Raw genomic sequence first — 24177 nt, forward strand, 5'->3', positions numbered from 1 at the left:
AGGGTGCCCTTCACCGATTTCGGGGCACCCTATCTAGAATTAATGCTCTTGATACCAGGGACTCACATGCAAAAAATGGCGCTTTTGTAAATTCTGTCCCCAAAATTTTGCTAAGGCCCCTGACTAATTGGATTGACAACTGATTAGGTGCATTAGTTATTTATTGCCGCAACTTATTTCATCATAATAGAGACACATCATTTACACATGTATGAATGGGGAATATTTATTATTTCATGTAATAACATAAGAAAAAGGAAAGTGGGGATGTGACATCATCAGCCCACATAATGAATATTCATGACGATATGCATATAATGTTTTCACAAAATATTGATAACATTTAAAATTCAATAACTTCGTTATATGTTATCCGATTTTGATGAAATTTTCAGCATTTTGCTTTGTTAATTTTACTCTATTTATTTAGAGATAAATATTTTCAGCCCGGACCATCCCTTTAATACCCACGTAACAAAAATGCAATGAAAGCTCGAAATTTGCACCCCTTTCAAAATTTTGGCACTTTGGCACCCCCAAGATTGAGATCAACCACCATTTCAAGACCATTTCGGCACCCACTCAGTTCCGGGTCTATTTGATGTCCCCCTCCGATATGTCCCCCTTTGATATTCTGATCTGAAACTGGATGATTAAAGCACGTTTTAAATACACTAAGAACAAGCTGCACTCAATAAACATGCGTGCGCGTAGTTTAGATTTGGACATCAATACATTTTTTATCATGAAAATCAATATTGCAAGCGCGAAGCGCGAGATGAAATTATTTGATAATCGAATTAAAAAAAAGAACACTATTTCAAGCAATGTGTAGGGAAATCGCACTTAATAGATGATGCCAGCGCGAAGCGCGAGCTGATATATATTTTTTGATTTTTGACTTAGAACCGGGACATTCTAAGGTCATTTTGTCATCATATGATGATGACTAACTTCCTATTCCTCTTCCTATATTTGTAGATATTCCATTCTGAAAATAGGGGACAATTTAGTTATTAGGAATTCATGAAAATTATATTATCTTATCTATTAATCGAATAATAAGCCGAATGAGAGCGCGAAATTTGTTGACATTAATGCCTGAATACTAAACATTTCAACCATTTATTTAATTATGAATAGGACGCATGGGTTAATATATTTTTAACAATTGATGCGAGGGCTATGAAAAGAGAGCAAACATTCAAAATGACACGTTTTGACAATCAGACCTGAAAAGGGGTATTTTGAGAATTTTATGGAATACATGAAGACAAACCAAATAATGCGAGCGCCCAGAGCGAGCTAAAAAAATGTTGATATTTAGACCATAAAACGGACATTTCAAAGAGCAATAAAAAAAAAATATTTGTAAATCAAACAAAATAATGAAGACTCGATGTCCGAACTGAAATATGTGTTGTATATTGACATAAAAACTTCGTGTTTTAAGCTCCATATCTGCCTATTGAGCAAGATATGGATCTCGTTGAACAGCCAATGCAAGCGAGAAACGCGAGCGAAAATTTCGTATACTTTTCAGTCTTCCCTTCACCTTACTTTATTCACTCGTCTTCCTCCTTTTTTTTCCTCCTCTTTTCCCTTCTTTTTCTTTCTTTCCTCTTTTTTGTTGTTGCTCCAACAGGGGGGCCCTGGATCTGCCTATGGGGGGCATTTCATGAAAGGAATGGTCAGACATAAACTGACAAGTCCTATTTTATCCGACAGTTACCATAGTAACAGTGTTTCTCGGCCAATTAAAATCAAGGAAAGTTGTCAGATCTGAAAACTTGTCCATGAAACACGAGGCCCTGAGAACAATTTTTAGTGGGGGTGCTGATGTAAATTTGAAAGCCCAAAAAAAAGGTTTTTCACTATTAAAAGACGGAAGTCAAGTTGGTCCCGAAAAATGATAAATTTGAAAAAAATAAAAATAAAAAAAAGGGGGGGGGGGGGGGTTCACTACAAAATGAAGGTCATTTTGGTTACATTTTCCAATTTTTACAGGTTCCAGAATACCTGGGGGTGCTACCTATAGAGAATAATACACAAAGCACCCCCGCTTCCAAGGGCCATGATAGAAACAATGAAAGATAATTATGAAACGCTCCCCAGGATATGTTTAAAAAAAAAAAAAAGATACATAATGCACTCATAATTAATTTCACAATGACACTGTGGGAAGTTTTCTGTATCAAGAATATGTAAAGTTTTAATGCACCATAAACATCCACACTAAAAGGGCAAGAACATTGGTAACTCACATTCATCTCTTCAATTAGAAAAAAAAAATCCTATCCAATAAATAGCATTTGTGCTAAACTATGATAAATAACATCAATTATCTATTTACATCCAAATTGCAATACAAAATGTTCTCATTTTCCAAACAGACTACACTCATAGGTAAACACTGAAGGGAATGTAGATAACTGTTACTGACAGAGCATTGATGCTTCACCTTAAATAAATAAATCAGGGGGCTGTTTCACAAATAACTAAGTCTGACCAAGAGTCACACTTAATTTTCCCGCTGCGTACAGTGTAAAAGGCATCACCACATTGGTCAAATCATGCTGAGAGGATGCAAGCTTTTTGCATATTAATCAGTAAGATTTCGTGTCACATATCGTGCATGTATCGGCTTAAGCACGACTCGAAGTCACACCTAAAGGGGAAGTTCACCGCAAAGAAAAGTTTCTTGTAAAAATACAATAAAAAAGTAATTAAAAATATCAATGAAAGTTTGAGGAGAAATTCATCTAAGAGTATTAACATTTAAAAGTTTTTGATATGTGAGGTCATATATGAGCAGCTGCCCCATGATATGTACATGTATATATATTGGATAAATTTCAAAGTTTCATTATGACTATATATTTTTTATCTTTCAGGACCGGCAGTGGAATAATTTGCCTGTTGATATACTTATGGTACAATAAAACTGTTTTTAGTTATGTGAGAAAATGGCATTTCATTGACTTTTTTTTACTGCAGGATGTATGGGGAAGCTGCTCTCATATGAAGTCACAAATAAAAAAAAACTAAAATTGTAATATCAATTTGATGGATTTTCCTCAAAACTGCAACAATATTTTTGTATTATTTTTTCTACTATTTTAATAATAATAATCCGTTTTTTATATAGCGCTTAATACATCGGAACGACGTGTCTAAGCGCTTTACAGATATATTATTCCATATAAACATTTTTTCAGAGTGAACCTCCCCTTTAACTCTTTGTGAAACACCCAACAGGAAAAAAAATGAAGGAAAATAAATAACTTTCACATAAAAAAAAACACAATGAACATACTTAAATCTAATATACCAAGATGGAGATTCCTAAAAGGCGTATTCAGACTGCCTCGAAGTTTGTCAGTTCCAGGTATTCTCTGATCTGGGAATTTGTCCTGATCAACCCCTATCAGAGAAAATAGCCTTTTTTGCCAATGTGAGAGCAAATTACTTATAATATTCGTAACTTCAGTAACTTACCCCGAAAGGGTTAACTTTGGGTCGGTGTGAATGCAAATACTATAATCAGGTATTTTGTGGTCTGAAAAAGTTCTTATAATTTAACAGGTATTCTGGAGATCGAGGCGGTCTGAATATAAATAAGAGTTGTAGAGAAGATTTGCATTAACTGGTCCAAACAGAAAAGGCATGAGCAAGGTGATGTTTTATCAGCATAGCATACAAAAATTGATTCATAGATTGCACTGTCTATCAAGGAGTGGGGGGGGGGTCATAAAATATAAATACACCCCACTCAAGGTTTACCTTAGATATTTCCGAATTGACACTTATTTTGGTCACATCTCCTCAATACTTATTTCCTCCTAATTCATTTGATCACAATTGAACAACAATATTCTAGTTGTTGTTTCATTAGCATCTTAATAACATTAATGATAAATAATCCTTTTCTATTTACATCAACCTGAACCATTAACTTATTATTCTCCTGGCTTTACACTTTGCATAAAAGGCCAAAATGTTGAAATATATGCATCTATCAAAATACAACTCGAAAGAATCTAAACATGTTAAGAACACAATTTAACACACAACTCTTATAAAATAGACATGAAGAATGAAAATATGTCATTCTGTGAACAAAAAATATTGACAGCGAAGCACACACTAGTATTCATTACTACCATCAAAAAATGAAACACAATAAATTTGCAAATGCAGTGGGGTACTAGTACTGAATCACAAGAGAACTGTCAAATTCCATACATGTATGGTTTCCATACTTGAACTCAATTATAAAAATTTAAAAAGGTTAAAATTAAGAGCCGATACTGATATTATTGAATACTTGCCGAGTACACTTATTAGTTAAAAAAGTATGGGTTTTTTTTTTTGGGGGGGGGAGGGAGGGAGGTTCTCACGATACAAAATTCTATAAAAATGGGCTTTCGCAAACAGTTGTAAACCTGTTTGTAGCCATTTGGTCGTGATGTGCACAATTGTTAAAGCAGTCTGAATGGTCTTGAGTAGCTCCATGACCATTTGTAAAAGCCCCAGAGCTGGGTGAATCATATTTTGTGTGTGCACATAAGTGCTATTCATAGATATACTGTACGGACGGTTCCATGACATTTGATCCGGCGACAATTGCTCCGCTTGAAGTTCCACTCACAAATGGAATGACCAACTTCAACCCTGGATTTAACGCTATACCCTATCCTAACCCTAACATAAAACCCTATTGCAACCCTAACCCTATATCTTAGACGAAATAAAGCAAAGAGCAATTGTCGCTGGAGCAAATGTCGTGCCACCGCATGGACCGCAATACATGTATGCCAGCAGAGTGAGAGTAATCATGGCCATAATACTTCTCATTCATACACCAATGAAATAACAACATCATTAGGAAAAAATCTTTTAAAATTATCACAACTTAATTATTGTAAAAAAAAAAAATTCCTAAAGCTTGGCGATATGCAAGACTCAAAATTGGGACATCAATCATTTTTTTTTTACATAAGGTTGAAATGAACTCTTCAGATCAAGATTATGAACAAATATCTCAAGTTCAAAACAATTCTCTCTGTGCTATGAATGTGGGTGAATTCATGGGAATACAATCACATATTGTTATGACATCACACAGTTTAAGCATCTATTTCTAATTCATAATTTTTTTTGTAAATCATGGACAGCATTACCCAGGAATCTCTGGCCCGTATTCTGAAGTCAGGTTTAACTTAGACCACGGTCCAACTCTGTGCTAAAATTATGGGGAGCCAAAAATTATGTTTATACTTTATAACTCTTATGTTTACTATTTTGTTTCCCGTTGCTTTCATAATGAATAAAAATACTTCAGTTATCATTCCCAGACAATTATGAACGATTTGAGTGTCAAATGAGTTAATAAATTGAATGTATACTTTTAGGGATTTGTGCCCCAATTGGCTCTCCATAGTTAAACCACAACTTTAAACCAGGGTTTTATTTAAACCTGAGTTCAGAATATAGGCCTCTATGTTTATACCCCCGCCAAAAGAAGTTTGAAGGGGGTGCATGCAGGAATCAGTGTACGGTCGGGTGGTTGCTCTGTTGCAAACCTTGCGCATCGAACTACTTCCTCAGTTTTTAACCAATTCTCATGAAACTTGGCACACATATTGGTGTTGAGGTAAAGATGTGCGAGATACATTTTTTGCATGTGTCGGAAATTGTGTTGCCATGGTATCGGTATATTATGGCAAAAATAAGGTAAAAATCCTTCAGTTCAAACTACTTCCTCAGTTTATAACCAATTCTCATTAAATTTGGCACACACATTGGTCTTGAGGTAAAGATATGCAAGACACATATATAATGTGTGTCAGAAATCATATTGCCATGGTAACAACATAGCCTATCATATGATGAAAATCTTGCGGTTTGAATTACTTGATTAATTTTCAACAAATTCTCATGAAATTTGGCTCATGCATTGGTTTCGGGGTAAAGATATCTGAGATTCATATTTCATGTGAGTCGGAAATCGAGTTGCCATGGTAACAACCCCTTATATGTCAAAAAATTAGGCAAATATCTTGCATTCGGAACTACTTCATCTGTTTTTAACCAATTCTCATGATATTTAATAGCTCACAAATTGGTATTGGGGTAATAATAGGCAAGATATATTTTTTCAATGCGTTGGAAACTGTTGCCATGGTAATGGCGTACAGTGGGGATATTAATCACCTTCAGTGATATTTCTAATTTTATAAAGCCCACCTTTACTGTACATTTATTTTTCCATAGAGAAAAGTGCTTGATGTAGAATATGGGCATCCATCTGCAGAAGGGCCATTTCACAAATTTTTACATTTATTAACTGTTCCTCGGAGAAAAGTGCTTGATGTAGAATATTGGCATCCGTCTGCAGAAGGGCCATTTCACAAAATTTTACATTCATTAACTGTTAGTAGGTTCCTTCAATTAACAGTTTAATAACCATATGTTACAGTACAGTGTACATGTATGTCTATCAATCATACAAATCTAAAAATCTGACCCGGCAAATGATTTTCCTCTTTCTTTTTACACTGACATATCACAGCACATTGAAAACGTTTTTTTTTTTGCCTTCAGAGAATGAACTATTAATATTGCTGCTATCGTATCCATGCATCACACATCAATCATTCACATTGATAGATCACATACATGTAGGAAAGGCATGGACAAGGACAGGGGCCCATTTCACAAGCACTTGTTATCATAACAAATTTGCAATAACAGTTCAAAGCTAGTGAAATCGTCTGATTTGATTGGCTGATAGTGCATTTGTTATCCTAAACAAGTCTGTATGAAACAGGTCCCGGGGCAGGGTCATGAAAGATACATGGTAAATCCACAGTATAAATATCACTACGGTATTGAATGATCAGTGGTGATGTACAGTACATACATTACACATGTCAGTGACACAAGAATCAACTTCACACAAAACTCAACAATAAACAAAAATTATACACCATCTTCGAAACGGGCTTGGGTTCCTGAATACACATCATACGAAACCCGGGGTAACTGTGCTATTCAGTATTGGTTCAATTAAAACCTTCATTTCGAATGTGCAATGATTTGGGGTTGGTGTACCTTATGGCATAATATGACCACAATATTACTAAATGAGAGGCAATGTACTACCACCATAAATATTTAATAGCAGTCCTACTTATGACAAGTACAATTGTCTGTGAATTCATGCTATTTCTTGAGTCTTCTTTCAGGTCATGGGCCTGTTGCAACAAACTTGTGTTTGCAAGAAATTCCTATGCGAACATATCAAACCGAATTCTGTGAAGCACACTGGCTTGAAAGAGCTGGAACCTTATTTGCCCAATTTTTCATGAAATAAATATCTTTATGCAGCCATCTCCTTGAAAACTGTATCACAAAAATTTCAATTTGTTCAATTTCACAGAAAATAATTTTGAGGATGTAATTGGCAAACATGGGCAAACCATATATCCCTAGAGCCATGCGCAAGCATTGATCAATCAACCAGCCAAGAATGCCCACTGCTTTATTACGTCATTCTTCAGTTCTAACCTTTTTGTATAAAAAAAGACATGATAGGTAGAAATCATTTACAAAAGTCAGGGTTGGTTAGCACATTTTGGGGGGTTCAATTTAAATTGGCATGTTTAGTAGGGTCCATCAGGTTACAGCACACAAAGTTTGTTACTTTCTTACCTTATTGGAATCTTGTAAAACAAACCTACCACCAGACCATACCTGTATAACCAGTAATAACTGATCCGTTTCTATTGCTTCATATTCAGAGTACGGGTACTTACAACGTACCTGAAAACTCACAACTTCTTATGTTAATGATTGGTCACAAAATTTTGTCTGACAACAACCCGGTAGAATGATGTGGCATGAGCTATGCAGGCTGTTCACCGGTAGCAGCTCTGTTGATAAGGTAGGTATGTGCTATGCATAAAGTTTGAATTGATCCTCAATATCCTCTAATGATCCGATCCCAAATGTGTCTTGTTGGTTCTGCACCAGCTTGAAGATTGCCTCTAGTTGTTCTGATTGAATCCTAGAATGAGAAATGGTTAGAATGAGTCAAAAATCTTCTAAATAAGACAGCCAATACTGTAGAAAGATCCAAGCTTCAAGGGCCCATTCTAGAAAGACTTGAGATTAAACGCAACTAAAAATATCAAATGCAAGTCCTATTACGTGTGTTAAAGGGAAATCCAGCCTTGGTCATAAAATGTTGTGTTGGAAAAGATAAAAATAAATGAAACAGAATGATGAAAGTTTGAAAGAAAATCAGACAAGCAATAAGAAAGTTAGGGCTGCTTCTAAAAATAAGTATTAGTTTGGGTTGGATTCCCCTTTAATGTGTTTCATTGGTTGAAAATCAAGTTGCATTTGATTTTTGGAGTGGCATTTGATTGCAGCACTTTCTGCAATGGGTATGGAAAGCCATTTGTCCCATAAAGGCGATAAACTCAGTTTATCGCCTTTATGGGGCAAATGGCTTGCCATAAATGGGCCTCTGTAATGATAAAAAAAAACATCCCCTGACAAAATTGATTTCAATCATTAAAGGGGAATCCAGCCTTGGCCATAAAATGTTGTTGGGAAGGAGAAAAAATAAATTAAACAGAATGGTGAAAGTTTGAAAGAAATCAAACAAGCAATAAGAAAGTAATAGCTGCTTTAAAATTGAGATCACTAATAGTATATACATTTCAAATTGGCAACTGTGTAAGTAAATTATGACAAGGCCATAGGCCATGTACTTTATTATCAGGGATTTGTGGTTTTCTCCTAAGTATCCATTCCCCTGGGGCAGTAATCTAAATATAACACAGGTAGTAATTTTGTTTAATGTCCTCATGAAAGAAAAATATAATTTGAAGTAAAACTTTTGGGAAAAATTACATCTTAGCCATAATATGTATTGGAGTACATGGAAGAGTAGTCCTTGCCTTACATCACTATGACATCCCATATGCGGCCAATTTGAAGTCTCCATGAGTATAGTGATTACGAATATTTACAACTTTTAAAGATTCATAACTTTCTTGTTGTTTGTCCAATATTGTTAAAATATTCACCTATCAACTTGTCTGATTTTTCTTTTTCTTATAAAAACAAGTTTTTATTTGGCTTGGATTCCCCTTTAAATATAAAGAATAGGAAGTACATGTATGCTTGGGGGAGACTAGATATCCAGCAGGGGACAGGAATTACATTGTATTTTATAATTATCTTACCAAAAAATATACCCATGGTCAATTAGGCAATATAAAACTGTTGTTACTTCTGTGAATAGGGAAAGACTTAGAACTACATGTAATATTAATACTAATAATCCATAATGATCAACAAATTTTGTAAAAGAATGAGACAGTATTATCAAACTGAAAAAATAATAAATTTTCAATTGAAGATGATCTTATGATAGTCCTTATCTAAAACCATCTGATTTCAACTGTAGCTGATAAAAGTGAAAATGATGCGCCCAAGAAAAGATCAACAGGGCCCCCCCGTCTTACAAAGAGTTAAGATTGATCCAATCAATCGTAACTCTATGAAAATCCATCAGTGCCATAATTTTGTCTACCGGAAATTTGCAAAATGTCCTTTGTAAACAACATTCATATCTAGAATTTTTTTTGAACAAACATGCATTTTATATGTTGGCTTTGCTGGCTTTACATTGTTGCGATTGATCGGATCAATCGCAACTCTTCCTAAGACGGGCCCCAGATGTGCGAAAGGTTTGTGTGGAGTAGTGTTTCCATTACTAACAGGAGTAAAAAGAAACATTGCAGTGACATAGTCACTGTGTTTGAATGCCACTGCGTCCTTGCATCCTTTAGCAAGGCATCAATCCACACTCCACCCAGGCGTTAAATGGGCAGTTGGTAGGATGCAAAAGCCTATGTAGTAAGCCTAGCAATTGAGTCTTGGAACTCAGGAAGTGGAGAAAGTGCATACATGTACATTGTATGTGGGCATGCAAGATCGGGGGGGTGTTTCATCAATATTTTCGTCCGACAACTGTCAGCGCTGACTAAAATTGTCAGCGCTGACAATTTAGTCAGCGCTGACAAAAATTCGTTTCATCAAACTCTCGGAGCTTCTCTGACTATTGTCAGTGAATTTTTATTTTACAAATCGTCTTGAACGAGGTTCGCTGACTAATTAGGCCACGCCCACTCCCAAAGTCGTGATAAAACAAATTAAAGATGTAAAATTGGTTGATGTTTTCGCCGCCACGATTCGAAATGAAACGAAGAAATGAGAAGAAGCGAAGGTCCTCGGAGAGGTGAATGAGGATTTTACCGTAAGTAAAACCCTTCAAAATGTCGTTCATATTGTATGTAAGGTGATTGAATTATTCGTTGTGCGTGATTATCAAATGAATTACAAGAAAAGAGGATCTTCTGGCAGGACCCCTGTCGATACGATCGGTGAACTTGACAGTACAAAATCCAGTCTAGTCCCATACCCGTGTTTCTGTGTCTGTAGAACTATCTCAGGTCCAAACTAACGACACGGCTCACGGCTGTCACGTTTTTATGATCCGCACATGGCTGCAATTTTATAAATTTTGCAAAGAGAATTCTTTATATTGTTCTACCTTTATGTCATTCTATGTTGCAAATCATATTTTTTCATTTCCTTTGGTTTTGTAATAATTTTGTTGCTCGGTGTGGTCGGAGATATCCTTGATCACCAGGCAAACCAGCGTGTGCAATTGTAAATGTACACATATCCAATGGGCCCATCCTAATTCTGTGTTACAGAAATTGGAATTGAACAGGAGCTAAATCACATGGTAATAGTGTGAGTGGTAAATTTGTAAAGTGGATGTTCTCAACTATATTGTAGGCTTAGCCTTAGCAAGTCACAAGTCGAATGAAGTGAAGGCTCTCGACAGCTGGCGAGGATTCGGGGGGGGGGGGGTGATGCGATTGTGGCAGAGGTGCATTCACACCCAATAAAAATTAAAATCTAGATATAAAAAAATTATTAGATCTAAGTTTTAAATAGTGCAACCGGCCCGTGGCCGTACTGGTATAGCTTATAGGCCTAGATCTATCTTAAATTATCTTGACTTTGCGCACCCAAGTGAAATGAGCCATTGCATAGCTCCCTTTTAAAAAAAAGATTGATCGTCCAATTTGGGGGAGACAAAATAATGCTCTTCATTTGTGTGCGATTATGAAGTTTGTTTTGCTTTTATTTTTCTAAGTCAATTTTTTAGACAAATTACTATTTAGCATGAATCTGCAATAGCATCGGTGTTATTGGTGTAAATAAATTAAATTATTGTTGATAATGTCTCTTAATCTATTTTTTGAAAAATACTGTCGTACCACATAAAGTTAGAGTCTAGTCATACCTAACCTTAAATAGCATGTAAAGGTTAAAGGTTTCTTCATTAGAAAAAAATATAGGAGAATATGGAATGGATCTCATCAATCCCAAGTATTTTTCTGCCTTGAATCTCATATTAAAGTTCCATTGAACAAAGGTCACAGTCCAGAAATAGTTGACAGTTTGATGGGGATGCAATTTGCTGCAGTTATGAATTAGGAGCCTATTCATATTTTTTATTAATTTGATCGTGGCTTTTAACCGGCAAGGTATCCAAGCGCTATTGAGTTAGTAAAAAACTTTTATTTTTATTTTTGAATTAAAAAAAAAAATTATTGAAAAAGCTGTTTTACTATTTTGTATGGTTAATGTGTTAATTACCGTCTTGTTTATAATCAAGTGAAAATTATATGAATTAACAAGGATAAATTGTTGACCGATTGTTGGTAAATTCTATAAATTTCAGGATAATAAAAGAAGAAAAATGATTGGTATATTCGATCATTCCCCTTTATGAAATGTCAACAATATTCATTGAAAGTGCAGTATTTTTCAATGATCACTGTAAATCTACATATTTTCTTTGCTACATGTATAACAATGTGATATTATTAATATTTTAATTTCAGACTATGGACATTTGAACAGTATGCAGAAGAAGACGGATCTGGAACTAGAAAGCAAGGCTCTGACTGGTCTACTACAGCAAGGAATGTGCCAGCGGCCAATCTGATGAACATGTGACAGAAGATTTGGCGATGGGTGAAGAAATACTGAGATTGAAATGCAACCACAGGTAACATGTAGACTAGTAAAATGCGATAATGATTAAAAAATAATGAAGGATATTGTTTTGGTTGCAGAATGTAAAATCATAAAAACCCACATCAATGACAATGAAATTGGACTGTGACCAGATTTTCTATTTAAAGTCAGTTTGAAATGCAAACATTACATAAGCATGAAAGACATAATAGATTCAATATATTTTGCATGTTAGCTGCAGGGTCAGCAGAACGGTTTTGAAAGTGAGGGGGCTGAGCCGAAAGTGGGGGGGGGGGGGGGGGCTGACCAATGCAAAAAATCATAAGCAGATGGTCAATTTTACATTTTTGTACATGGTTTTGGAAAACAGTGTGGGGGCTGAAAAATATGAAATGACCATCTGGTTACGATTTTTTGCATGGTCAGCCCGTTCACTGTAAAAACCGTTCCGCTGACCCTGCAGCTTACATGCACCCCCCCCCCCCCCCGGTTTCCGGAGCCCCTGCTCTCACCCCTCAATCCATTTAGCACTACTTGCTCATGTGTATGTACATACAAGCTACATTGTGAGGAATAATTTCACTTTTTACGTTTCTCAGCCAGAGCATATGTCATTTACTATTGTTTGTATTTTTTATTAACATAATAAAAACTTGAACCCTTTATTTACCCCCTTCTATATGAAACCTGGTAATCAAAAGATGTTTTATTTCCTGTTTTTAGACATGTACATATACATGTGAGAAGAAATACCAGATTATGGCAAATATTTTAATTAGTTATTTCAATACTATTTTTCCTTCAGGTGGAGGCTTCAACCAAACTTTTCAGACAGACATGAGATACAAAGATACACAAGTATAAATGGTTGAAGGTTTAGGAGAGCCAGACAAGAAGGCAGGAAATGTGATGTCACTTGTAAGTTAAAACACACTTAATTATGACTGCCTCACTTTGGCGAAGAAAGTAAAGTCACATTAAAAAAATATTAAATTACTGGTACTGCTCTCTTCTTTATTTGGTCTACTCAAATATTTGAAAACAATGACATCTATAAGTGCTTAGATGCTTAATTGATTAATGGTGATATTTATTGGACAGTTGTAAAACAACCAATATCAATCAATGCTAGATGGTGTGACTTGCTTTCTATTGCCAAAGTAGTAAATGAATGTTCCATTGTTCTGCATTCCTATTAGACCCCCCCAAAAAAAAAAAAAAAAAAAAATTATATCTCTTGTAGGCCTGTATAAATGTAATGCCTACAAAAGCAGTCATGAAACCTCATTAATTCAAATGATCTTGGTAGGGGGGGGGGTGCCTCAGGATCTTGCCTGTTGATTGTGCACTCGCTTCAGAAATCATGCTGCTGTTCCTGATGTTTTTTTTTTTTTTTTTTTATATGATAACATGACTCTTGCATGAAATCAGCATTTGGCTCAAGAAATAAAGACCAAATGTGATAATTTTGGATTTTGACTCCCTTTCTTTGGTAAACCAATGAGAAAAACCCAAGTCATTAAAATCAATTGTGTATAAAAAGAGGAAATTTTAATCATTTTCTTATGCATTTCTTTGTTATTAACTTTTTTGTTTTCATTGTTTAATAAGGCTTTGGTGACATTATTTTAACCATTTAGAACTTAAAATTCTTATTTTTAAACATTAGAAATAAAAAAATGTAAGTTTTAACAATGATAATTAAATTAAGAATAAATGACTGATATCAATAATGATAGAAATTGATATCTTTATTAATAAAATATCACATGCTCTATAAATTAAATCCATTTCAGTTACTTCAATGAACATGGACAGCAGCAGGAGCAACAACAGCATCAGCAGCTGAAACTACAACTGCAGTTAGAGATGCAACAACCACACCGACAACATCAACAGCAGCAGTAGCTCCAACAACCATGCAGGGAACATCGGGCGCAACATAAATAACTTCATCAAGAGATGCAACAACCACAGTGGTAAACATCAACAGCAGTAGCAACAACGACAGTAGAAACAAAGCCAACAGCAAGGATTCTAACAAGCAATCATACAAGCAACAACACAAGCGACAACATCAATAGATGCATCAGGAGATGCAACAGCCACACTCGTAAACAGCAGCAGTAGCAGCGATGACAACAGCAACCACACAGGCAACACCTTGAGCAACATCAGTAGCAAAAATAACTAATTGCACCAGGAGATGCAACAACCACACCCACAACACCAAGAGCAGCAAAAACAAACAGCAATTCCAGCAACCACGATGACAACAGCAGCAGCAACACCAACAACACTAATGAACATTGAAAAAACTTGTACAAAAGTCAATGAGGTCGCATTTTTCAGACATTATTGATTAAAAAATGCACAATGATTTATTTGGGTTAAAGAAAATTATGTTTGAAAAAATGTGTACATTTGAAGATGTTTCCTATGTATTGATTGATATAGTTTTAAAGATGAAAATATTATTCTTGAAATGTCTACTTTTTATTTGTCATTGTCTAAAAATAAATACATTTTCTTTGAATTTTCTCAATGAAATGAAAAATAAGCAATTTATTAAAATGTTATATTCAAAATCAACTGAAATTGATCGATTTTAGCTGCAAAGGCCCTCAAAAGGCTGATTAGTCGGTGAAAATTGGATTAGTCGGTGAAAATAAGTTTTGTCGGTAGGTGAAGGCCACCGACAAAATTAGTCGGTGGTTTCCAATAATTTGTCGGAGAAAATCACCGACAAATTTTCATGAAATGGAATTTAGTCGGTGATGGCAAAATTGTCGGTGAAAATGAAATTAGTCGGTGAAAATCACATTTAGTCGGAGAAAACCACCGACTAATTGTTTGATGAAACGCCCCCCCGATGACCGTGGTCACGTAGAGCACTTAGAAATGCAAAGTACTATGTGCTATAAATGTTACTATTATTACAATCATTATTATAGAGCAAGTATTTTCCTTCAGCAAGAAATTTACCCACATTGTACTGCACTCAACCCAGGTGACGTGAATGGGTACCCGGAAGGAAGAAATTCCTTGAATGCTTGAGCGCCGACATTGTATAGGAAGCCGAGCTAAAGCTGGGGTAATAATAATAGCAGGGCCAACTGGGAGAACAGTTTTCAGACCTAAAGTGGCTACCCCGGGCAAATATACCATTATTATCATCATACCATACAGACCTTCTTTCTTCCTGCTTCTGTTCATCTGACATCATCTTGGAGACCTCTTCAACCAATTTCTTTGTTTTCTGAGGCCCCGCCAGATGTTGCGTCTTGGACTCGATATCATCACCTTCCCCCTCATGCTCATTTTCGTCGGTCTGTTCAGAATCTAACGGTTCGATGTCATCATGGTTGATGAGGAGGTCTTGGATGTCATCTTCATCATCATCAGCGATTGATTCTTTAGTCGATTCACCGTCTCCTCCTGACGACGCTTGCAATGATTTATCTTCTGTTATTGACTGAAAACAATTCAAAAGGAGATAATTGAAAAGTTTATTGTAAGATAAACTTATGATTATGTCAATGTACTATTAGATATGCCAAGGTCAAATGTCAGACGGATCTAGCAAAATTCCCTAAAATTTCTTTCAGTAAACATGACACTTGGAAGATTTAAAATACATGTATTTTGATACCTACATGTGTGATTAAGTCATACATGTTTTAGAAAAAGTAGCCTGCATGTGAATGGTTTATACTACCTACATGGACATGTAATTATAAAATAACTAAAATTTCATTAAAAATTATTACGGTTTGAAGCCAAATATCATTTGAAAGGAATCAATGTATATGTACATACCATAATTATTCAAATTACATTTCAATTTTATAAACGATAATTTGAACCCTCTCTGTGAATTAAGGCAACAAAAAAAAAGGTGACAAATATGTAATTTGCATCAAGACCATCGTTCTATGGACTATGTCATTTCATTGTAAATTACATTACCAGTCAGCTATCTTTAACTCACTATTACCTGTAAAAACCAGAGAATATATTGGGTCCACTGAATCTATTGTTCTCTGGTTTTTACAAGTAATAGTGAGTTGACTGGTATTATATACAAATTAAAAACACCCCAAAAGATATTCTCTATAAAAAAGGATTTCCTAAAAAAGGATTTGCTATATCATTTTTTCATTGCCATACATGTACATGTACTTTGTAAATCCAATGCAATTCAGCCAAATTGGCTGCGATATGTGGATATTTCAATAAAACTTTTAACCTAAACGGGCCCCAAATCATATTTTGGGGTGCTACTAGAAGACATACAAATCCTAACCTTTCCTTTATCTCCATCTGGATGGACTGGACATACATTCTTCCTGGCAGTCTTCCTATATACCCACTTGAAAGATATTATGAAAGCCAAAAAGGTGACCAAGGCAGCTGTGATGTAAAAAAGAATCTCAGATTCAAGAGCTTTCCTTCCCGCATCGGTCATCGTTATTGCTTCATCCGCTCATCTACACATCGAGTCTGTGAAAAACAGAAGTAGAAATGTAGACAGATTCCATACAAGGTTTAATAGATACACTGTACATGTACACCACAGCCAGAAAGTACAACAAAAGACTCTGAATGCACACATGTATATTGTAAGGATGTTCTACATGTAATTAGGGTAATGCATGCTTAGATATAGGAAGTGCAAGCTCATGCAACAAAAACAAAAAAAATGATAATCCGCTTTTATATAGCGCTTAAAACATCGGAACAACATGTCTAAGCGCTTTACAGATATATTATTACCCCGGTCATCGGATTCAATCAGTCATTCCTGCACACGTGTGCACATCCTCTACTCCCTGAGGAGTATTCCACATGTGATGTGTAACGTAGTGATGTGTGAGATGTACTACATGTACCGTACAGAGGGAAGATCAAGACAGACAAGCTCGAGAAGGAGGTGTGAGGGATCATAAAATTTTAAGCACAGAAGAATAACCAATGTCCATGTACATGTTTATGGTCAATTTCTAAAGGACATGGCACAGCCTTTAGAGATCTGTATATTGGGCAAGTCCAAGAACTCATACATGTTACCAAGACATTTCAGAGGCTGTAATGATTGAAAATAGTGACTTTGATTAGATTAAATACCCTTATGATGGATGATATATCTAGGATCCATTCATTAATGAGCAAAATACAGCAATAAAAATTTACTATTAAACATTATTCTTCTTCCTTCATTAATTCTTCTTTGCCTATAAATGAGTAATAATCGTTCAGAAGGTTGGATACATGCATGTAGTTCTCACAAGTAGAATTGCTTCCTTTATACAAGTAGCATGTACAAGCCGAGCCTACACAAATCTGTCAACAGCACTCCATTCCAATGGTGATCAAATCATGGAGGTTCATTATATACTGATATGACATCTATCATCATGATATTATTAGAAGTGGATAAACAGGAGATGAAAACAAACCATGAATTCCAATCTGGCAATGATTTACAATCACAGATCATCGGCACTTAACACAAAGCTTAGCGATGATCGTAGAACATTTCTCTATGATTGATTGCATTGACTAAAATGTACAATCAATCGTAAGAATCAAGCGTACAATCAATCGCAAACCTTTGTGTTACGGGACCCATCAGCAATTGATCTAAAGGGGAGTGAATCTTTTCTAAATGTCTCCAACATATAGCTCAACAGTTAATGTATGAGCTGTATGCACCTGAACATTAAATGAGAATGAAACCCTCCCAGAAGAAGTTACATTGTAAGCATACGGATGAATAAAAGAATAAGATCAAAGAAAGTTTAAGAACAATTGAATAAACAATCAGAAATTTATGAGCATTTGAATGTCAAAATCACTAGAAATGCTATGGAGATCCTAGCTAGTACCACTTGCAATGTGACCAATATCTTCGATGTCATACAACTCTTCCATTTATAGGGGGGGGGGGGCTCAAATTAACCCTTAACCCAAGGCCATGGCCTCCAATGCCCTCAGAATGGCCTTGATTGCCTTTCAAAATAAAATTTGAAGGTCAAATTAGCCCATGGCCTTGGCGCACTGTGTTAATCAAGTCCACGTGTGCCCCATTTAAAAGTACATTTTAATATACTGTACTAGTGAAGAAACTGATGGTAGACCAAATGATAGTAGACGAGTTGGCAATTGGACGAATTGGTAATAGACGAATTTCCTCCCATAAAAAAAAAAGAACCTGATCCAGACTTTATGGTAGAGATTGATTGGGGAGCTGTCTGAATGGGACATCACAATGATCACACACATGTAATATAAGGTGGTTTCAAACCGCCTCGATCACAAGAATCCCCGTTAAATTACGAGAACATTTTTAGGCTAAAAAATACCCATTAATTATTCCTGCATTCACACCGCCCCGAAACATACCCTTCGGGCTAGATTCCTGAAGTTAGGAGCATGCGCAGTATGGTCTAATAAGCAGGCAAGGCGCGAGATTCAAAACCACTAGCCCAGCAGCCACCCACAGCGCCCGCGCCCAACGACACGCTGGGCTAAAAGTTCCCGTAAATTGCTTTCACATTGCCAAAATACCTGCGACCTTAGAAAAATCCCCGCGAAAGTTCTCGTAATTTCGCCAAGTACCTACTATTTAGCGGGTATTTTCTTTCGGGGAAATTACACGTAGTTTGCTTTCACATTACCAAAATACCTGGTATTTTCTGATCGGCGTAAATTTCCCGATCAGAGAATACCTGGAACTGACGAACTTCGAGGCGGTCTGAAACCACCTACATTTGTAGTTGCATTTTCAATGGAAGGATGTTTTACAAATACTATTTACTTGCCACAAGTTTGTCGCTTAAACACATAAGGGAGAGCGGGCTAACTGAGGCCCCAGGGCAAACAAGGCCCATACAGTAGTTAGTTTTTAGCCTACATGTACTGCTCAAGTATACATGTACATACCAGTGTCAAATGGATCGGTGTTTGTGTGGTATTTGAGCATTTTGAGGCAGTGCTTTAGCACAAGTTTTGAGCATAAACATTGCGTCATAGCTCAACGCATATGACCAGGAGGAGCACAAACCTACAATGTAGTGCTCAGCACCTCAAAATCAAAATTTTGAAAGAAGCATCACCACGTTAGAGAGGCAAGTACTTTACACACCCCGTAATGTTAATTAAATTTTATCTTAGTTTATTTTTGTTAGGCATTATGGTACATGCCAGTACTGTAGTAAAATTCACCACTTTCCCTCCATTTTTTCTGAATGGAAGCCTATGAACGGGAATGAAACCTTTGGAACAATTAGGCTTGTGTCGAAACAGAAAAATCAAAGAATAAGAACAAAATCAGACAAATATTCAGAAAGTTATGAGCATTTGAATATTGCAATCACTAATGCTATGGAGATCCTCCTATTGGCAATGCGACAAGGATGTGTGATGTCACATGTGAACAACTTTCCCTTTGATGGACTATAAAATACCCCAAAAATGTTTCTTTTTGCTTTTTCTTATGGTGATACAAACTCTTTATCCATGATGTATTCTTTAAAAATAAATTTTACATGCCCTCCTATAGAAAGAACACATGATCTACTGATAGATGTGATAAAAAAGGCATTTTAAGTGAAATATATACTGTAATGGGGAGAGTTGTTCACAAGTGACATCACCCATCTTTGTCGCATTGCCAATTTGAGGATTTCCATAGCATTAGTGATCGCAATATTCAAATGCTCATAGCATTTTCATTATTTGTCCGATTTTCCTCAAACTTTCGTTAGTCTGTTTCTTTGATTTTTCTGTTTTCACACAAGCTATCTTGTTCCAAAGGTTTCATTCTCCTTTAACATGCCTGATGGGGCAAAAGAGGCCCCCTGTATGGTTACAGCTCTGAAAGCAGTAAAATGCAGTGTAGGCATCTCAACACTTGCTATGTACTGTACACTAAAAGCGTCAATTTTCAATAGAACATGTAGAAACATATTAACATGAGTATAACAATTGAAAACACAATACGACAATCATTTTTTTCATAATATTGGATGGGATTGATAAATAAATCCTTAAATGGGGGCTTTTGGGAAAATAATCAACTATCAATCCTGTGATTGTCAAGCTTAGAGCTAGTAAATGTTCAGTGATTGTATCAAACCAATTGAACTATCATTACTTTGAATATAGCAACACAAAATACTCTTCAATCAAGGGGCCTCATTTGCCCCACTTTGATGGGGCAAATAAGGCCCCCTGACAACAATATTTGATACTCATTATAAATATGCAAATGAGACTGATTAGATCTCATATTTCTATTGGATAATGTTGGTCTACTGTGGATCTTGTATTAGACTTCTAATCATGTTTCTACTGCTATGCAATAAAAAGATATAATTTAGAATGAGAAAGGTGGCCTTATTTACCCCACTCTCCCCAAATGTTCAATATGATTGTATTATTAAAACCAACTGAAATATTTTTACCTTGAATATATTACGGCAACATAAAATATTTTTTAGTCAAGGGGCCTCATTTGCCCTATTTTGATGGGAAAATAAGGCCCCCTGACAACAATGTGCAAATGCTCATTAATATAAAAATGAGATCGATTAGTTCTCTTATTCCTATTGGAAAAAACTGTAGACATAGTATCATACATGTACATCTATTCATGTTTCTACTGCTATGCTTTACAAATATACCATTCCACTCTCCCCCTACACATACATGTTAAGCCTACATGTACATTTTATGTACCATACTGTCCATACAATGATGATTAATTCTACAAAATTAGATTTTTTTTTAAATATCTCAAATACTTGTCTTTAATTGAATCCCAGGAGGCGCACATGATAATATGGGTACCATGGCAACCAGTTGAGTAGGAAGCATGCACGCATGTAATTAGCTTGGTATCACAGTTCGCATGCATTGCTTATAACTCAACTAATAAGCTTGGTCAATGTTTATCATTTTCATTAGCTCCATGTACTCTAAGTGTACATGTAGAGATACTTGTAATATGACAATTTTACATGCTTCCTCTTTTCAGTTTTACCGATAATAACATGTTATGTAGCTCTGTACATTGTGAACCTGATCCATAAATCATTATGACACACTTGGACAGAAACAGGGGCGGCGATCCGGGGAGGGCACAGTGTCCCCCACTTTTTCAAGCACTAAAAAGTGCCCTTTTTACGCAAGAAAATGCCCCCTCACGAACGTGCCCTTTTCACCCTGAGGAGGAATCATTTTAGGTGTTAATACCATGTGCCCTTTCTCTTATAAGTGCAAATTTTTTACCAAAAAAATTACCCCTCTCAAACGTGTTCTGCGCCCCTTTCTCCTGAGGACCCGTTTTATGTGTTAGCAAGTGCCGTATCTCGTATCAGTGCCAATCTTTAACAAAAAATGCCCCCTCTCGAACGTGTTCTATGCCCCTTTCACCTGAGGACCCGCTTTATGTGTGAGCAAGTGCCCCCTTGCCTTCTTGTATTAAAGTGCCCTTTCTTGAATCAGTGCCCCTTTTGACCCAAGAAAAGTGCCCCTCACAAACGTGATATGTGCCCCTTTCATACCTAAGGACCCGTTTTATGCTATTAGCATGTGTACTTTTGCCTTCTTATAGGTGCCCTTTCTCGTATCAGTGGCAGTGCCCCTTTTTACCCAAGGAAAGTGCTCCTCATGAAAGTGTTCTGTATTAAAGAATAATGTGAGTGGGATAGATAAGCAGTGGCGAACAGATGGTGGGGCTCTAGCCCCCCTGCCACCCTAATTTTTCAAGACTAAGAAAAAAATAGGAAAGAGAGAAGGGCAAAATTGGGTTTTCGTTTAAATTTTTTTTGCTCGCTCGCTTTGCCCTCTCACAGCTTCTTATAAATTTTACGTGATATGACATATCTAGCCCCCTCAAACTTGTTGGCTCATTACACTACTGTAGATAAGTCTTTTTTTCTTCTTTGTTTAAGATAGAAAAAGTGCCCTTTTTTCCCTGTGCCCCCCACTTTCAAATTCGCTCCGCCGCCCCTGGAAAGAAAATACCATTTTATACATGGGTCAATCCTTTGGGTTGATGGGCACATACATGTATGTATTACAAAAAATAAATGTAACATAATACTTAAATCAACTGTTTCATTTCTCAAAGAAGATCATTTCAGATAAAGCTTAGTTTTCACGTATGTCAAATGTGAGGAGGGTCTCTAAGTACTCTTTGAATCTAGTAATTCATGTTTGAAGGAAAAGTTCACCCTGATGAAAACTTTGTTGTGAAAATAGCAGAAAAAAAAAGTTCTGCCCCATATGTTTCGTAAAATAGAATGCATAAATTTCATTTTCAATTGTTCGTGATGAGTTATTTTCTTTTTAGGAGCGGTGTGAAATAATAATAATAATAATAGCGGTATATTTACCCAGGGTAGCCACTTCATTTCCATAAACTGTTCTCCCAGCGGGCCCTGCTATTATGTGTGTATTGATATACTGAAGGTACAACAATTTTTTTTTTTCAATTTTCTGAGAAAATGAAATTTCATTGATTTTGTTTTTTTTACCATACATGTAGCATGCACATATGTATGTACGATATGTAGGGAAACTGCTTGCATATGACGTCACAAATCAAATAATTAGAATTCTACAAACTTTTTTATTCTTTGATGGATTTTTCTCAAACCTTCAACGTATTTTTTATTATTTTTCTATTTTTACAAAAAAAAATTGTCAGGGGGAACGTCCCCTTTTAAGTCTTTGGTAAAGGGCCACTGAACTATACTCGGTATCAGCAAACAGTACAATATCAAAAGATGTACTTAGTGATTGAATGCATTAGTGACTGACATGCACTTTTGGGGGGATTTACCAAAACTAAATTCTAGGCTTTTTTTTAGTTTAAAGTTTAAAACTTTTCTGAATTTGTTGCAATTCAAATGATTTATTTACCAACCTTATATTCATAAACAATATTATACTCAGGAGTCTGAAATTATACTGTCAATTGGTGTTCCTTTGGTCAAACTGATTTTTTTCTTTATTATCTTGATCTCCATGACTAAGTCACACTGATTTTTTTTTTTCTTTCTTTTTCTCTGGTTTTAAACTTTACAGTATACCAGCTGAGCAATATACCATTTATTTGCTTTCTTTAACAATGTTATACACGCATATTGCAACAGTAGTATCAGATATTATTTACTAATTTATGTGTATGGGTTTCCATGTACATGTACATACATGCATTGTTATGGAAGGATGCATATATATCTGTTGGGACGGATCTGAGTATTTATGATTTTTGGTGGAGAAAATGTTATGTTTCTCTTTAAAAACAAAGACAAATCAAACACACCAATCAATCAGACTAGTAAAAAAAAAAGGGGGAAAAAAACTAAACAAGCAACAACAAGCACGGCGACTCAAACACCCCAACTTTTTAGCTAAACGTGATCATTCAAGAAAAATAAGCACTTGACAAAATAATTACAGTTCGATGACTTCGATTTATAATGAAAATGATTCGAATGTTTTCTTTGACAAATTTACAAAGTGTTTACAACTCAAAGAAATGCCTGTATGATATATCCAATAATTGAAGACAGTAAATAAAGTAATGTCGAATATTCAAAGGAATTATAACAGAGCAATTGATTATGTAATAAAATAGGATATAAACTCCAAAATAGGCCAAAGCGTTGAGAAGTTGAGAGTTCGATCTACTTTGCGAATTGAGTTGTTCGACCTGAACTTGGAACGATGAAATACGTAGCTAGGCTTGCCGTTTACAACGGAGAGTGGAAAACCGGTCTAGATGAATCATCGATATCATGCAGGACAAAAACTCGTCTATGGTGAGGGTCTCAGTGGAACCCGATAAATATCAGGAAAAAGAAGTAAAAGGTCAGCTAAAACAGGAGTCCATTTCTCCTTTACAAAATGAAGAGCCCAGACAGCATCAGTGAGGTATACGCTGTTGGGAAGCTAAGCCGACGATCTTGGGGAGATATTGGTTCAAATCCCCATAGAAAAAGATGTAACCAAAATTAAACACCG

The 24177-nt window shown here is 35.8% G+C and overlaps 1 protein-coding gene and 1 long non-coding RNA gene across 2 annotated transcripts; one reads left to right on the forward strand and one right to left on the reverse strand.

Annotated features, from left to right (window-relative positions):
* Nucleotides 1-2185: 2185 nt before the first annotated feature.
* On the reverse strand, nt 2186-16671 carry LOC129269147 (matrix-remodeling-associated protein 7-like). The gene is made up of 3 exons (XM_064105387.1): nt 16445-16671; nt 15330-15613; nt 2186-8071 (listed from the first exon to the last, which is right to left on the reverse strand). Exons 1-3 carry the CDS (start codon nt 16604-16606, stop codon nt 7960-7962), a joined length of 558 nt encoding a protein of 185 aa, XP_063961457.1. The 5' UTR covers nt 16607-16671; the 3' UTR covers nt 2186-7959.
* On the forward strand, nt 10237-14402 carry LOC129269996 (uncharacterized). The gene is made up of 4 exons (XR_010294814.1): nt 10237-10336; nt 12003-12169; nt 12944-13056; nt 13935-14402. It is a non-coding gene; the product is annotated as an uncharacterized LOC129269996 (long non-coding RNA).
* Nucleotides 16672-24177: the final 7506 nt, after the last annotated feature.

Source organism: Lytechinus pictus, chromosome 10 (genome assembly GCF_037042905.1).
Source record: "Lytechinus pictus isolate F3 Inbred chromosome 10, Lp3.0, whole genome shotgun sequence".
Lineage (NCBI taxonomy): Eukaryota > Metazoa > Echinodermata > Echinoidea > Temnopleuroida > Toxopneustidae > Lytechinus > Lytechinus pictus.